At 38.3% G+C, this 16,640-nt stretch overlaps 1 protein-coding gene across 1 annotated transcript in view; it reads left to right on the top strand.

The window, feature by feature from the left end:
• The window catches only part of ern2 (endoplasmic reticulum to nucleus signaling 2), a 33,229-nt gene that overhangs the window by 7,269 nt on the left and 9,320 nt on the right, over positions 1 to 16,640 (top strand). Inside the window, exons 2-15 of the mRNA XM_023286790.3 lie at positions 3,997 to 4,114; positions 4,201 to 4,234; positions 5,902 to 5,974; positions 6,052 to 6,124; positions 7,155 to 7,277; positions 7,352 to 7,453; positions 9,096 to 9,155; positions 9,278 to 9,494; positions 10,398 to 10,476; positions 10,634 to 10,784; positions 12,765 to 12,898; positions 13,116 to 13,304; positions 16,048 to 16,213; positions 16,433 to 16,537. Coding sequence (XP_023142558.2) covers positions 3,997 to 4,114; positions 4,201 to 4,234; positions 5,902 to 5,974; positions 6,052 to 6,124; positions 7,155 to 7,277; positions 7,352 to 7,453; positions 9,096 to 9,155; positions 9,278 to 9,494; positions 10,398 to 10,476; positions 10,634 to 10,784; positions 12,765 to 12,898; positions 13,116 to 13,304; positions 16,048 to 16,213; positions 16,433 to 16,537 — 1,624 coding nt within the window. The remainder of the gene's footprint in view (positions 1 to 3,996; positions 4,115 to 4,200; positions 4,235 to 5,901; positions 5,975 to 6,051; positions 6,125 to 7,154; positions 7,278 to 7,351; positions 7,454 to 9,095; positions 9,156 to 9,277; positions 9,495 to 10,397; positions 10,477 to 10,633; positions 10,785 to 12,764; positions 12,899 to 13,115; positions 13,305 to 16,047; positions 16,214 to 16,432; positions 16,538 to 16,640) is intronic.

A 16,640-nucleotide genomic window follows, 5' to 3' on the forward strand; every position in this document is an offset into this window, starting at 1 on the left:
GGCTGAAGCTGTGGTGGTTTGTGGGTTGCTGCGAGGCTCATCTGGTGTCTGCAGTTCATTTATCTTTGTAGTTTTATTGTTGTTCCGCTTTAACTTGTTCAGCCTTTCTGTCTCAAGATTGGCCGCTTCATTTAGTCTCTCTATTAAAGCTTCATCAGTCACATCCGGTGTGTCGAGAAGTGGTTTCAGCTGAAACTTGATGTTGTCATTCAAAAGTCCTGTACCAACTGACCTCAAAAATTTCCTCTTGATCAGGTCTGCTCCGTAGTGCTCCGTTTCTTTTCCCTTTGAAGCATACAGCAGCCTATCTTTAAGCTCAATAGCCCTGAAGAGAAAATCTTGTGGGGACTCTTTGTGATCCTGAGAAATGTTGATCAGCTTTTGATACAAGTCTGATGTATCATCTTCTCTGTAATGTCCTTTCAATATTGTCCTTAGCTGGGTTAGAGTCAAATCAGTTTTTAGTTCAAGCATGTCTCTGAGTTTGAGTCCAGGACTGATGGCTCTAATCACTGCCTCAATCACTTCTGACTCACTGTGGCCTTTGCGGAGTCCGCTTTCCGTTTGGTGGAGCAGGTTAGTGTAAGACAGTTTATCACGCTGCCCGCCTTCACCTATTTGCCCACTGATGCGAAACTCTCTACGAATACTCACTTCAGGGACGCTCCCAAGCTGAGAGCTTTGGGTCGGGACCGCTGCGCCCGCCATTTTGAGCTTCTCCTCTAGCGCTCTGATCTCCTGCTGCAGCTCCTCACATTTTTCTGAAGAGCGGGAAAAGTCGCGCCCCTCACTAGCATCGCCTTTTGGTCCTGTCACCGTTGAACCCAAAGCTGATAAAAGATCCCTCACATACTGGACAGTGTCTTCAGGCTTATAACTTTCCTCCACTTCATCCAGTTTGTGCTCAATCACTTTCATTAGCTCACGACGGTTAGCTTTCTTCAGTGATTCTTCTGTCTCTTCATCAGTATTACATTTCAACAGAAAACTGACCTCCACAAGCCGATCCTTGTTCTGGCGGCACAGGGCAGTAGTAACTTGGTCCCTCAGTTCTTCCAAATCCATTTTTGTACTCACAAGTTGTTTTATTTGATAGTCCGGTTCCAGGTTTGTTGTAGGAGAAGGGGTATCCTCCGGCGCGAGAGCTACCGTTAGCCGCTAACGTTGCTAACAGGCTAACTGAAAAACTTTTTCTCTCGCTCATTAAAAGTCACTTTTTACCCGATCTCCTGGCTGGCTCGCCAAGATGTTGCAGCTGCTCCGAGGCACAGAGAGCAAAACGGGGTGAATTGCATCAAAGTCTTTATTTGGCCAACAATGATCAAAATTAGCCTCTCCTTCTGGCCCGTGCCTCCGCTGCAGAGAATCTGCTGCGTCTCCGGTCTAGCTCCACTACAAACTCTGTGAGGCGTTCAGGGGCACTCAGTAAATTACAACACCACAATATTAACATTCACAATAATAACAATGGCACCAAAGACAATACAAAAAAATGTTGTGGGGTGTCTGTGAACCATTTATAATTAATTAACTCTTACTTAAACTGTACATTTGTCTAATTGGAAACTACTAAACCTCAAAATTGTCAAATTCTCTCACGGGAAGACTGGTACAGGTGAACTTTGTGTGTCCGTTTGTGTTGTTGTGGTTGTTGCGGACGCGCCGTGAGTTCTGGTTCTGCTATTTATGCGCCCCTGGCATCCACGGCTATTCAGGCTCCGGTAGAGCTGCCATCATATAAAGTGTTTAGTTCCGTGCCCGAAGAAAGTCAATACTCTCTCTGTGTGCGTGTGTGTGCGTGCGTGTGTGTGTGTTTGTGTGTGTGTATGGCAATGGCCGTGCGCGTTCACGAGGGTCTCCGTGCTTGTCTTGATTCACTGTTTGCCCCCGACTTACCCTGTTCTGTTACAAGTTGCCACCCTCAGTGGGTAAATATGGGTGGACACACACACACACTAATCTCAACTTAAACTCAACTCAACTTTATTTTCCTCATTTTAATATATTAATATATTTTAATAGAACACATGAGTGATGGTTGCTGGAAATGTTCCTCTGTACTCCTATGTAGATATTCCATTAAAAATCAGCCTTTTCCAGCTATAATAGTCATTTACAACATTAACAATGTCTGGACTGGATTTGTGATTAATGTTATCTTCATCGAAAAAATGCGGTTTTCTTTCAAAATTAAGGACATTTCTCAGTAGTCTATCTATCTATATCTATCTATATCTATCTGTCTATCTATCTATCTATCTATCTATCTATCTATCTTACTTTGAACAATGTCTGATGAAAAATATTGGACTTTTTCCACCATTTACATTCATTATAAGATTATTTCATCTCAATTTAAATCTAATTTATCTTAAACTCAACTTCACCCTAACCTTAACTTTATTTTCCTCATTTTAATATAACCTGTTATTTTTATATATATATATATATATATATATATATATATATATATATATATATATATATATATATATATATATATATATGCCATGATTGTGTTTTCTGTTATTTTGAAAGTGTAAATAATGGAAATAAAATCTAACTTTTTTTTGACATATTATAAGAATGTCTCATCTGTAATTTGATGCCTTTTGGAGATGTTTCCATCTTTCCTTGGCTTTTTTATGCACATTAATACAAATTTTTACCTGGGGTGCCCAAATTTTCGATCCCCACTGTGTGTGTGTGTGTGTGTGTGTGTGTGTGTGTGTGTGTGTGTATATATGTATATATATATATATATATATATATATATATATATATATATATATATATATATATATATATATATATATACACGCACACATGTATGTATATATGTGTGTGCGTGTGTATATATATATTTATATATTATACATAGTATAATGCGCAGCGAAATGCAACATAATATAGATATAGATATATGTGTATATATATACATTACCGTTCAAAAATTTAGGGTCACTTAGAAATGTCCTTATTTTGAAAGAAAAGCTATTTTTTCAATGAAGAAAACATTAAATGAGTTGGAAATACAATCTAGACATTGTTAATGTGGTGAATGACTATTCTAGCTGGAAACAGCTGATTTTTAATGGAATATCTCCATAGAGGTACAGAGGAACATTTCCAGCAACCATCACTCCTGTGTTCTAATGCTACATTGTGTTAGCTAATGGTGTTGAAAGGCTAACTGATGATTAGAAAACCCTTGTGCAATTATGTTAGCACATGAATAAAAGTGTGAGTTTTCATGGAAAACATGAAATTGCCGGGGTGATCCCAAACTTTTGAACGGTAGTGTATGTAGCAGTTATAGCGGTTGCATTTTCAGCAAATCAGAATCAGCTTTAATGGCCAAGTACGTACACAACATACAAGGAATTTAGTTTCGGCTGTTGGTGTCGCTCCAGGAATAAGGAAACAGCATAATAAAATAGCTATAGAAAAAAATAGAGGCTTTTCCACGTCTAGAAAAAAAACATAGTAGTGCAAAACGATAAGTGCTAAAGTGAGAATAGTGCAAAAAGCAAAGAATGTATTCTTTACTCTAATAAATTCAAGTATACTTACTACTCAAACTAAAATTGTCCCCACAGACTGTGGAAAGAAGTTTTTATTCCCATGAGCATGTAATAAAATAATAAAATAAAGTACGAACACATGCACACATGCACTCAGACAAGCCATCAGTGCAGGGTGTAGTTTTGATGGAGGGAATAAGGATATCCTGCTAAATGAGGAACAGTTACTGGAGCTGAAACTCTGCAGGGCTGGACGATCAATTCCTGCCAGACTGGACACACCCACCCTCATAAACACACACACCTACACACACACACACACACACACACACACACACACACACACACACACACACACACACACACTGCTGTGTTGAAATCCTGGATACATGACACGACTGAGCTCCCTGTCAGACAGCTGGCCTAACGTTTCTCCCCCCCTCTCTGTGTCTGTTTTCTGGCGACCCTTCAGGTTGGAGGGGTCAGATCCGTCACCCTCCCAGAGTCCCTGCTGTTTGTCTCAACGCTGGACGGCAACCTGCACGCCGTCTCCAAACAGTCAGGAGACATCAAGTGGACCTTAAGAGAAGGTTCACACATGCACAGAGGCAGATACTGTTAACATATTTTCACCTTGAAATGTTCCTCATGAAATTCTTCTTTCTGATTCTTTCAGATCCCATTATTCAAGTGCCCGTCTACCTCACAGAGTAAGTAACGCACAAAAAGGGCTGCGTGTTGAGCCGCAGTGTTTTTGTGCTACGGACTGAAATGCATTTTTAACAGATGTGTTTAAAAAGTCCCAGAAGTTGTTTGCTTTTTCTTGGTGCAGATAAAATCTTATTTAAATAGAAATCTAGTCACTTTTAACGTAAATAACAGTCATCTGAATTCTATAGTATGATTGGAAATATGATCTGGAAACTGCAGCACAGCTCAGACTAACTCAGTATAACTGCCTAATCCGAACATACGTAACTCCTGCGAATCAGCTCAATAAAAATATACCAGGTACATGCACTAAAGGCACAGAGGCTAAAGGAACACTGCAGAAAGATTAAAACATTTTGGTAAGAGGTCAGAGTTGGTAGTTAGAAGATTATTTCAAAAATCGTTGGACTCTAAATTATTTGTACTTGGTTTGTATCTAAAATAACACAATAAAATTAACAAATCCTGATGAACCTCAGTAGACCAGAAGTCCTCCACGGTGATGTAAAAGACTGAGCACAAGCTGGAACAAACATTTAACTGTAGTCGTTGCTGCCAAGAGACCGACCAGTTGTCAGGTTCAGGGGGGCAATTACTTTTTCACAGGGGTGATGCATGTTTTCAATAAATCTTCAATAAGTCATAATCTAAAAACTGTGTTTTGTGGGTTATCTCTGTCTAATATTCAGTAAATATAAGTAATAGATTGATAGTCAAGAACTGGACGATCACCTCCTGTAATAGAAGATAAATGTAGGCGGGCAAATACTTTTGCACAAATATTGATGAACCTCAGCTTTCTAAATGCTGAAAAGATAACAGCTCTGTTGTGGAAAACTATTACACACTGAATAAAACAAATTACATCAAACCTTCCACTACAAAAAGTAGCATTTACTAAAAAAAACATGAAAATATGAGGAAGTTTCTTTCTACATTATGAGCAGGGTGGGAATTGCCAGCTGTTGGTTGGAGGGAAAACCAAAATGATGGGGAAAAAAAGAGATTTAGTCACTTTTAGACTATTTTGTTTGTTTTTTGTTTGTTTTGACATTATGTTGTGTTCCTGCCCTTTACTGCCATTTAATAATAAGGCTTCTTTTATTTTGTTGTGTTTAGTTTATTATAGGATTTCGTAAATGAAACAAAAAACTAAGCTACTCAAGCACTCTATTATGCAATTTAACCAGTAATGCTGAAAACATACAATAGTAGAAAAAACCCCACAGTAACAACTGGAATTATTGTTTTTTGTGTGTTAAATAGTCAAAAATGTGATCTGATCTTCATGTACGAACATGTGCTACAGCTAATATACATACAGTCATAATCCTCTGTTTCTTTATTGAACACATTGCTTAAACATTTACAGCGCTTGTATGAAAAGTATGAATTCTGAACATTTAAACACTCTGACATTATCTTTCCAGCTTTGTGCAAGTCAGCAACTCTTGATCCTAAGTCATTTGAACTTGTGAGGGATGGATCACAGAAACAGATGTTGCTTGTAAATTCATGACAAAGATACTTATTTCACTTATTACACTTCAAATCTCATTTCATCGATTGGACTACAGCTTTGCAATCTTCTCACACCAATTATCTGTTTTTGATGCCATTATGTTTATTGTATTCAACCAGCGGACTTATACTTGTGTTTGTATAGGCCAGGTTTCCTACCAGACCCCAATGATGGCAGTTTGTATGTGCTTGGTGGAAAGCACAAGGAAGGTTTGATGGTAAGGAACTCTGTTTGTGTTGTATTTTGTGTTCATGTTGTCACTTTATGACCTTGTTGTTTTTGATGTTTCTGCAGAAACTGCCTTTCACCATCCCAGAGCTGGTTCAGTCAGCTCCCTGCCGAAGCTCTGACGGCATTCTCTACACAGGTAGGACAGTTAGTGTGTGTGTGTTTGTTTGTGTGTGTGTGTGTGTGTGTGTGTGTGTATGTGTGTGTATGCGTGTGTATGCGTGTGTATGCGTGTGTGTGTGTGTTTGTGTGTGTGTGTGTGTGTGTGTGTGTGTCTGTGTATGTGTGTGTATGCGTGTGTATGTGTGTTCACGAGCGTCTCTGTGCTTGTCTTGATTGAGTGTTTGCCCTGTTCTGTTATCAGTTGCCACCCTCAGTAGGTAAATATGGGAGTGGTGGACACACACACACGCATGCACACACACACACACATATCCACCCAACTTCAACATAACCTTAACTTTATTTTCCTCACTTTAATATAACCTGTTCCTGCTTTTACTTTTAATCAGGCTTTTGATTAATTTAATAGACCTTATTTCTTTATTTCTCTCCTTAAAGCTAATTGTATTTACTAATTTACCTATTTACATAGTTTTTAATCTGTTTTATGTACATTTTATTGCTTTATTTTTGTTATTTCTTATTCTGTAAGATGTTATCATCCAAATTAAAGCAAATAACAGCTTTATATGTTTCAGTTTATGTGTATTGAGTCTAGATTAAATATTTTTTACTGGTTTGAGCAATGTCTGATGAATAATATTGAACTTTTTCCACCACATTCTAATTTTATATGATGCACCTGTATATATATATATATATATATATATATATATATATAAACACCAGTTGAGATGAAACTAAATAGAATAAGATAGGTAAATAAATAAATTCTATTAAATATCTATTATTAAAATACAGATAGAAACAGAAGTCAAAGATTATACAGGTACATCACATAAAATTAGAATGTGGTGGAAAAAGTTCAATATTATCTCAATCCTCAATCACTGTGTTTTAGAGTCCTTTATTGATACCTGGGAGTTGTTTGCAGTGTTTTATTGCATTTTTTTATTTTTGTAAAGCACTTTATGTTGTGCTCTGGCAGAGCTGCCATCATAGAAGAAGAAAGTCAATACTCTGTGTGCGTTTGTGTGTGCACGCAGGTAAAAAGCAGGACGTGTGGTTTGTGGTTGATCCTGAAACAGGCGAGAAGCAAACCAGTTTAACCACCTCCTCCACCGAATCCATCTGTCCCAACACCCCTCTGCTCTACATAGGACGGACAGGTAGGTCACACAGGTAGCTGCACACATGTGGCTGAGGTTCAATGGTTATATAAGCATTCCTGTTTGTTTTCCAGAATACGTGGTTACCATGTTTGATACTAAGACACAAGAGCTGCGCTGGAACGCCACGTACAATGATTACTCAGCTCCTCCTTATGATGAGAAACAAGACTACAGTATGTCCCTGCACCACATGTGACTACATAAGAGCACTGAAAGACTGTGTCTTTGGAGTATGACATGAAAAAATACACCATTGTAGAGTCTAATTGCTTTAGTGCAACATTTAAGTCAACAAATAACTGAATGTTTTTTATCTAACTGCTATTTCTAAGGCTTTATTGTTTGGTTATTTGCAGAATATCCCAAACATTTTAATGCATTCTCAGCATCGAGAGATAAAGCATTTATGCTCATAACTACTGCACTTTTTGAAGGAAAAAAATATGCACATGTCTATCACTGTGTATTGTGATGCAGATAAACACTTAAAAGATGTACAGTGCTGTGCAAAAGTATTTACCCTTCTACAGAAATCTTTTATTTTTGTATATTTGTTGCTCTTAAATGTTTCAGATCTTCAGTCTGATTTTGATATTAGACAAAGATAACACTAGAAAACACAAAAATTCAGTTTTTGGATGATGATTTAGTTTATTGAAAGAAAAATGTCCTGCAGCCCATCTTGCCCTATGTGAAAAAATAATTGCCCCTTTAGCTACCAATCTACCAAATGAACAAATCCATTCAGCAGTTGGGTTCAGTTTCACCATCCACACTCACATATGATTACTGCCAGGCTTGTTGAATCTAAACATCACTAAATAGAACCTGTCTGGCATTATGAAGTAGATAAAGGGTCTGAAAAAGCAGCACATGATGCCATGCTCTAAAGAGAATCAAGAATAAATGATGAACAAAGTCATTGACATTCATCAATCTGGAGGGTTACAAAACCATTGCTGAGAACCACAGTGAGAGACATTATCCACAAATGGAGAAACATGGAACAGTGGTGAACCTTCCCAGGAGTGGACCAACAACCAACATTTCTCCAGGAGCATCAACACAGACGAACATCTAAAGATCTGCAGACCTCACTGGCCTCAGTTAAGGTCCGTCTACATGATTCCACAGTAAGGAAGACTCTGGGAGAAAATGGATCCATGGGAGAGTTGCAAGGATCAAACCACTACTTAATCCTGGCTCAAAAAGAACTAAATTAAGGTTCTTTAGTGGCCGCGTCAAAGTCCAGACTTGAATCCAATTAAGATTCTGTGACAAGTCCTTAAAAGGACAGATCATGCTGGAAAATCATCTAATGTGACTGAATTAAAACTATTCTGCAGAGAAGAGTGGACCAGAATTCCTCCATGGTGATGTAAAAGACTGATCACAAGCTGGAACAAATATTTATCTGCAGTTGTTGCTGCCAAAGGACCAACCAGTTATTAGATTCAGGTGGGCAATTACTATTACACATATGGGTTTTCAGTGAAGATTCGGTGAATCTTCATTAAATCACCATTTAAAAACTGCATTTTGTGTTTTGTGGGTTACCTCTGTCTAATATTCACTAAATCTTAATATTAGTGTGATGATTTGGAACATTTTAGTGTGACAAATAAAAACAAAAGATCTCTGTCTAAATGTCAGATCTAATGGATTGTGCAGGAGTTCTTGGAGGTTTCTGCTCTTTTAGTGGTATCTAGTTAAATGTTTGCATGAAAACTTCCAGAAAAAGTGAAACTCATCACTAAACAGATGTCCAAAGTGTTGCATTTCAACTTTTAAACCAACCTGCTGCTTTTCCTCCAGAAATGGCCCACCTGGTTTCAAGCGGTGACGGTCTAGTTGTGACAGTAGACAGAGAGTCAGGTAGGGGGAGGTGTGTGGTTTTTACTCTGTGAATATTTTATCACTTCTATGTGTGTGAGTGGTTGATGTTTCGTCTCTACTTCCTGGGACTATTGTAAATGTTGTGCTATTTGGTTCTCCAGGTGACGTCCTGTGGAGCCAGAACTATGGCTCGCCTGTCATCGGGGTCTATTTGTACTCCGGTGACTCGCTGAGACACGCCCCTCACTTGTCCCTCGCCATGGAAACGCTACGCTTCCTCACATTTTCCTCCACCAGCGACCAGACAGACGCACACTCCACTTTGAAGTGGAGTTATCAGTTTGTGAAGGAACAAGCCAGCGCACAAGCACAACTAGTGTAAGAGAAATCAGGTGTATTCATCTTCCTGCTTGCATGTGGAGGATGAAAAGCTTGTTCTGCTTTTCCTGAGGTGATATCTTCTGTCTGGGCTCCTTACTGATGGTCATTCATAATAATTATAACTAGGAAGCTCTTATACTTTGTTAAACAGTTTCCCTAATTTGCTGTTTTTTGCTGTTTCTGTAAATTTAAACAATGGCACGACAAGGTTTTCTCATAAACTAAATGAACATGAGGTAGCTGTCAAGAACTGCTAAATCTTTATCTCTATAAAGATGCTGCAGGTTTTATTATCACATTTTAGCATTCACATCCTGCAAGCAAGAACACAAACTGCAGCAAAAAGATGACAAGAAATGAGAAGAAAGGAAAATGTAATGAACCTGAGGATGATGTTAAATGGTCACACTTAACCCCTAATGTCAGAGGAGTGTCTCCCCCCAAGTTGTTTTCTGTCATTTTATTTTAATTGGACAGCAACAGTGTGACAGGAAACATGGCGGCAGAGCGAGCATTGACCGGAGACATTTCCCCAATTTGGTATTTTCTAAAGGTCACATGTTGTCTCTTTGTTTGGTTTGCTGTTGTGAACTAATTTACAAAACTGATTCAGCTGTTAGATGAAGTGTATTTTTATGTGATTTTTTTAATGGTCAACTCTACAGTTTTCTGTGCTAGTGTCATAAAGAAAATGTCATTTTATATCACTGAAGATGAAGTTTGTGCCTCAGATTTGCAGTTCTCAAAGAAAACTGATAATAGTTTAATTCTGGAACTTCGATTAACTATCGTCCTGAAAGCAGTCTGTTCGCTCCACTTGCTATACAAACAAGTGTGCAACTAAAACAACTGAAAACCCAACTTTAGCTGAGGAAATAACCCGGCTGTTGTTTCCTTCAGACCCACTCTCTATGTAGGAAAGCTGGATTCCCACCTCTATGCCTCGACTTCCCTTGTGCACCAAGGAGTCTCGTTAGTGGTGAGTTCAAATCTGTAATTTGTATTAATACTTGCTGTTGGTTTAACAGAACACTATTACAGTAAATCTCATCATGTGAGTCAGTGCAGTAAGGAGCCGATAACGATAATAAAACAGGCATTATGTGACTGGTTTGTGCTTTCTGTTGCCATGACAGCCTCGGGGACTGACCTTGGCTCGCATCGAAGGCCCAGTGACGGCCGAAGTGACAGTCAGAAAGAGAGGAGAGTGTGAGATCACACCGTCCACTGATGTGCGTTATCCACCAGGAAGCACAAACAGCCGGAAGAACCACTGGCTGCTGATAGGTAAATACATAGAAACTCACTCAGCCTGCAGATAGCTTCCTTCAGCTGCCGTGACACGTCAGAAATAAAGAAATAAACTTTCCTTCAAAGCTGTACGGCTGCTCTAACCAGATTAAATGCTCTAACTTATATAAAGTTCTTGCTGAAAGTGAATGCATCTACCGTGTACATAAATGGTACTAGCACGTCACAGAGCAGTCTGTATTTTCTTGTGCAACAATAAGAGTTGTTTTGTTGTTTTAATGCCATTTGCACGAGTACATTACAGCGCAAGTAACCTGGAATTCTTTGCGTATTTTCTCAAGTCCGCTTTATATACAGGAAAAAATAAAGGGGCATCACAACAACATCTAAAAATAAAACATGCACATATACTTCAGGATGTGGGGCATCCATGGGAATAATCGGTTTGGATCTAAAATGAATAGTTTTTAAAATATGGCTTTTCACAAAAAAAGTGTTTTCTTGTCTTAACTTGCCCCCAGCAAGGGGTAAATTGAGCCTTTGGAGAAAATATGTCAGGAAATTATGTCACCAGTTGCGTTGAAGTAAAATTGACAACTTTATACCTCATATAATGTAAGATCTGTCTGCATTTGTTCATCTAAGACCTGGTGGACATATCCTGCTCTCTTGAACCCTGTTCTGGTTCCGTATCGGGGGATTTTTTCCTGAATCACTGAAAGTCATTCTGTCGATCTTCATCTGCCACTTGATGTATGGATTTCCCATTCTTTACTTCTCCTAAGGCTCTCTCCAGATCCCTAAGAGAAATATAAAATACAATATCAAAATACAGTAATGTAATTATTTGCCAATAATCAACTTAACCCCGGCCTTCTGGCTCAACTAACCCCACTGCTGCCATTTTAACAAAAGCACATCATCCAGGCAGTTTAGAGCTAACTTCATGCTAACAGTTCAGCCTTATATTGTAGCTTACTAATGCACTAACGTGTGTAAAATAGTTTCAGATGTCTCAATAATTATTCAGACACAACACTCAAAAAACCATAAACATGAAAAATTTACTTTCACAAAACTGTTTTGTTAACTAAAATGTGCCTCCCTATTACTCCATGTGCTCCTTCTCTTCACTGGGAGAGTATTACGGATACCTCTTCAAAAATATCTGCTCATATGTCCAATTTCTTTCATAGTTTTCTCGAAACAAGTGATGGCTCAACTAACTACCAGGCTCGTCTTACCCCACTCTCCCCTATAGAAGTTATATTGCGCTTGTTGGTTTGAAAACAGAAGTGAAATGAGCATAGTAATACTGCACATAAATAGGGACATTATGTGCGGGGAAATGTAGGGAGATGTGGTCATTCAGTTGGTTAATTGTTCAGTCCAGTAAAAATATTCTGATTAACCTAATAGTTAAATAAATATTGACAAATCCCAATCAGCACTTCCTAAAACTGCAACATCCCCAAGTTTATATTTAGCTGAGGACGTGTTAAATTCAGAATCACAATCAGTTTTATTGCCATTATGCAGTGTCTTTCCCCTTATATAAATACCATACTGACATAAATACGTGTATATATATATATATGTATGTATGTATGTATGTATGTATGTATGTATGTATGTATGTATATATATATATATATGTATATATGTATATATGTATATATATATGTATATATATATATTATATGTATGTATGTGTATATATATATATTATACATACATACATATATATATATATATATATATATATATATATATATATATATATATATATATATATATATATATATATATATATATACATTTATATAAAAATAGATATATGTAAATAAAATGTAGCAAAACAGAACAGTACAGTTCAGATTGCACTTTGGGGACAACAGATCGCAGAGTATAAATAGATCAGAGATTGTGACTTGTTAAAAGACAAGACAAATAGGAAGGAATAACACCCAGAACAGTTGTGTAAATGCATTTTATCTGTATGTTTCTGTGCTGTAGGCCACCATGAGCTCCCTCCAGTAGCCCACACCACCATGCTGAGAGATTTCCCAGTCAGTCTGCAGCACTCTGGTGAGGCGGTCATCCCCCCTCGATCCTCCGCCTCCCCTGCCTCATACTACCACGAGCGCTACGTGAGTCACAAATACTTGTGTCAAAGTGATCCTTATTTGTCAGGCTATTATTGCTCATAGCAGCCTGCTTAAAGCTGCGCCAGAGACCAAAAGCATTATGTCATAAATTATTAAATTAACCATTCTGAACACAGACTGCTTCACAGAGACCACAGAGTATGTAAACAGAGTAGAAAACAAGTGAATCCTTTTCTCATTATCTCCTCTCGTCCTGTAGTTTCAGACAGTTGCTGGTGGCCATAGCGACGTTAATGCTAACAAAGGAGGCGCTGATGGGAGCACATCAGGACAGGCTCAGAGGCCAACCACGGTGCTGCCGGTCTACATGACTCAGGACCGTCTGACGCTGGCTGTCTTGACACTGCTGCTGGGAGGATGGCTCGCCTTTGCACTCACGTATCCCACCGTAAGTTTATGTGTGTTACGCCTTTAAAATGCAACTGAATATTTGGAAAGTCTCTGGAATATGTAGATTTAATGTTATTGTAGAGTTAGATGAGGAGAACAATGCCACTCTCGTGAGCAGACAATAGATACTGTATGTACAGTGCCATGAAAAAGTATTTGCCCCCATCACAGACATCTTCTACTTTTGCACATTTGTCACACGTAAATGTCTGAGATCATCAAACTAGTTTTAACATAAGACAAAGATTACCCAAGAAAACACAAAATGCAGTTTTTAAATGACCAACGACCAACATTTCTCCAAGAGCATCGAACCCAGACGCTCTTGGAGACGGACCTCACTGGCCTCAGTTAAGGTCCATCTACATGATTCCACAATAAGGAAGACTCTGGGAGAAAATGGATCCATGGGAGAGTTGCAAAGATCAAACCACTACTGACCAAAAAGAACATTAAGGTTCATCTGGTATTTTCAAAAAATATCTGATGAGCTCCAAGACTTTTGGGATAACATCCTGTGGACTGATGAATCAAAGGTGGAACTTTGTGGAAGACATGGATCCGTTACATCTGGTGTAAAGCTAATACTGCATTCCACAAGAAGAACATGTTACCAGCAGTGAAACATGGTGGTGATAGTGTGATGGTTGGAGGACCTGGATGACTTGTCATCACTGATGGAGCCATGAATTCTGCTCTCTATCAGAAAATCCTCCTGGAGAATATCCAGGAAAACCACGGCTGGAATTAAACACATTAAGAACACATCAGGAAACTCACACATTGTGGAACTGCAGCAGGAGATCCAGATCAAAGTTATTCCAACTAAAATCATCAGTTGGAGTGGAGAATAAAATCATCCTGGAGAATATCATGACCTAAAGATCGACACTAATGGTTTATGCAGTGAGACAATGACCCAAAACACACGAACAAGTCCACCTCTTTAGTTCTCAAAAATAACTAAATGAAGGTTCTGGAGTGGCCGAGTCAAAGTCTGGATTTGACTCCAGTTGAGATTCTGTGACAAGACCTTAAAAGGACAGTTCATGCTGGAAAACCATCTAATGTGACCAAATTAAAACTATTGTGCAGAGAGGAGTGAACCAAAATTCCTCAATGGTGATGGAAAAGACTGATCACAAGCTGGAACAAACATTTAACTGCAGTTGTTGCTGCCAAGAGACCAACCATTTATTAGGGTCATGGGGGCAATGACTTTTTCACACGGGTGATACAGGTTTTCAGTAAATCTTCAATAAACCAACATTTACAACCCTTGCATTCTGTGGGTTATTTCTGTGTAATTTTCAGTAAATCTAAATATTAGTTTGATGATCTGGAACATTTAAGTGTGAGAAATATGCAAAAAGTAAAAGCTTTCTGTAGGGGGCAAATACTTTTGCACAGCTTTGTATATGCTGCAGACAGTGTAGCTTACCTTAGCATAAAGACTAGAAACAAGGGGAAACAGCAATTCTGTCTCTGTCCAAAAGTAGTCATTCATTATGTTTTTTTATTCCAAGACTGTAAAGGCCAGAATTTATTCTTCTATCCTTGGTACGTGCTAATTCGGCTGAGTGATATCAATACACTCTTCTATTTTTCTGCAACAAAACACATAGCACCTTCCCAAACTGTTTTTTTTTATTAGGGATATAAAGAAATAGTAGCAAACTGCATACCCCTGTAGGAGAGCTGTGTGGGAAACATCAGTTCTGATCCACTCTGATACAGTGACTACCCTTTGATTTCTGACTGACATAGCATCCAAAGAGCCTGATAGAAATTTTCTGGTTCACCTAGTTCTGCTCAGCCCACACTGTCGGCTTCTGCTTCTGCCTACAGAAGCGTCACTGATAATCCCTCACAGAACAGGTATGAATATTTCATCCTCTGCTGTTGTTTACACATGTAGGTTGGAGTAATCAGTAGTGACAAGAGGAGCAGTTGTTCTACCTGAGGATAAAGTTAGAGCGGTATCTCTTATTAAAATGCAACATTTCACTTTGGGCTGTTGAAGCTGCTCTAGGTGGAGCACTTGGACTAGAAATCCTCACAAATAAGTTTTCTGTTTGATCTGTGGTTGGTTACAACAACAAATACTGCATCCTCACTCATGTTAAGTTAATAGCACAATAACAAAACACAATAGTCACAATATATTTATCAGTTACTAACTACAGACTCACTAATCTATTAGATTTTGTAGCATCTTCCTGCTTTCATATATATATTCATTAATGAGAAACTTTAAATGTATTTATTTACACAATAATTTGCATAATTCAGTGTGCAAATCAATGTGACCTATGCATATTGTGCAGAATGTACTATTATTACGATATGAAACTTGTTAATCGTATTTTCTTTCACATTATTCTTGTAATATTGTACCAATATCTAAGAATCCTGTCACCTTTCTTTGCACTACATCATGTGTTTAAACTTCCTAGATATCATTTATATATTTTCTTATACTGTGTGTTTTATTATGTATTTCATTCTAGTTTAACCATAATTTTGTTGTATTGTTGTGTGCAGCTGTGCAATGACAATAAAGATCTTGAATCTAGAATTAAATAGCAATAACTGTGTTTTATTTTTCAGTTGTGTTGCAAAGGAAAATTTTACAATCTCACTCAAAAAAGGGCTTCATTTATTTATCTTCCTGAATATTTCCAGTGCTCTTAAACTCCACCAGCATTTAATGCGATGTGCATCTGTGTGTGTTTCTGCAGCGTGCAACCCAGCAGCTAAAAGCTCAGAGGCAGCTCGAGGAGGCTTTTGAGTCTCGTCTCCAGCGAATGCAGACAAATATGCAGACCAGCACGCAGACAAACGCTCAGACAGTGACCTCGGTTTCCTCAGATGCGACCCTTTCTACCGACGCAAACGACTCCAGTGGTACGCAACTTTAAAAACAAGTTCTCCGTGTTCTTCTCTCCCTATTTAATGATGCTGTGTATGAACATTTCTCTTCTTTAACATCCATGATGTACTGTTGAAGCAGCGTTTTTCTTAAAGCCTAGAAATTTTGAATATATTAATTATTGCTTGATTAAGCTGGTTACAGAAAGAAGTTGTTAGAATTCAAACTGTATATCTTCACTACTCTATATCTAGACTCCCTCACTGCATCTCCAGACCCCCCACCTGGTCCTCACAGTCACAGCAACTGCACCTCAGATGTAGATAAAAATGGCTCGTCTGGGCAAAACCTCGAAGCAGGTAAGACACCCACCTGTGTCAAGTCGTTTTTATATTTATACACGTGGACAAAATTGTTGGTACCTCTCAGTTAATGAAAGAAAAACCCACAATGGTCATAGAA

The sequence above is a fragment of the Amphiprion ocellaris genome, chromosome 4 (genome assembly GCF_022539595.1).
Source record: "Amphiprion ocellaris isolate individual 3 ecotype Okinawa chromosome 4, ASM2253959v1, whole genome shotgun sequence".
Lineage (NCBI taxonomy): Eukaryota > Metazoa > Chordata > Actinopteri > Pomacentridae > Amphiprion > Amphiprion ocellaris.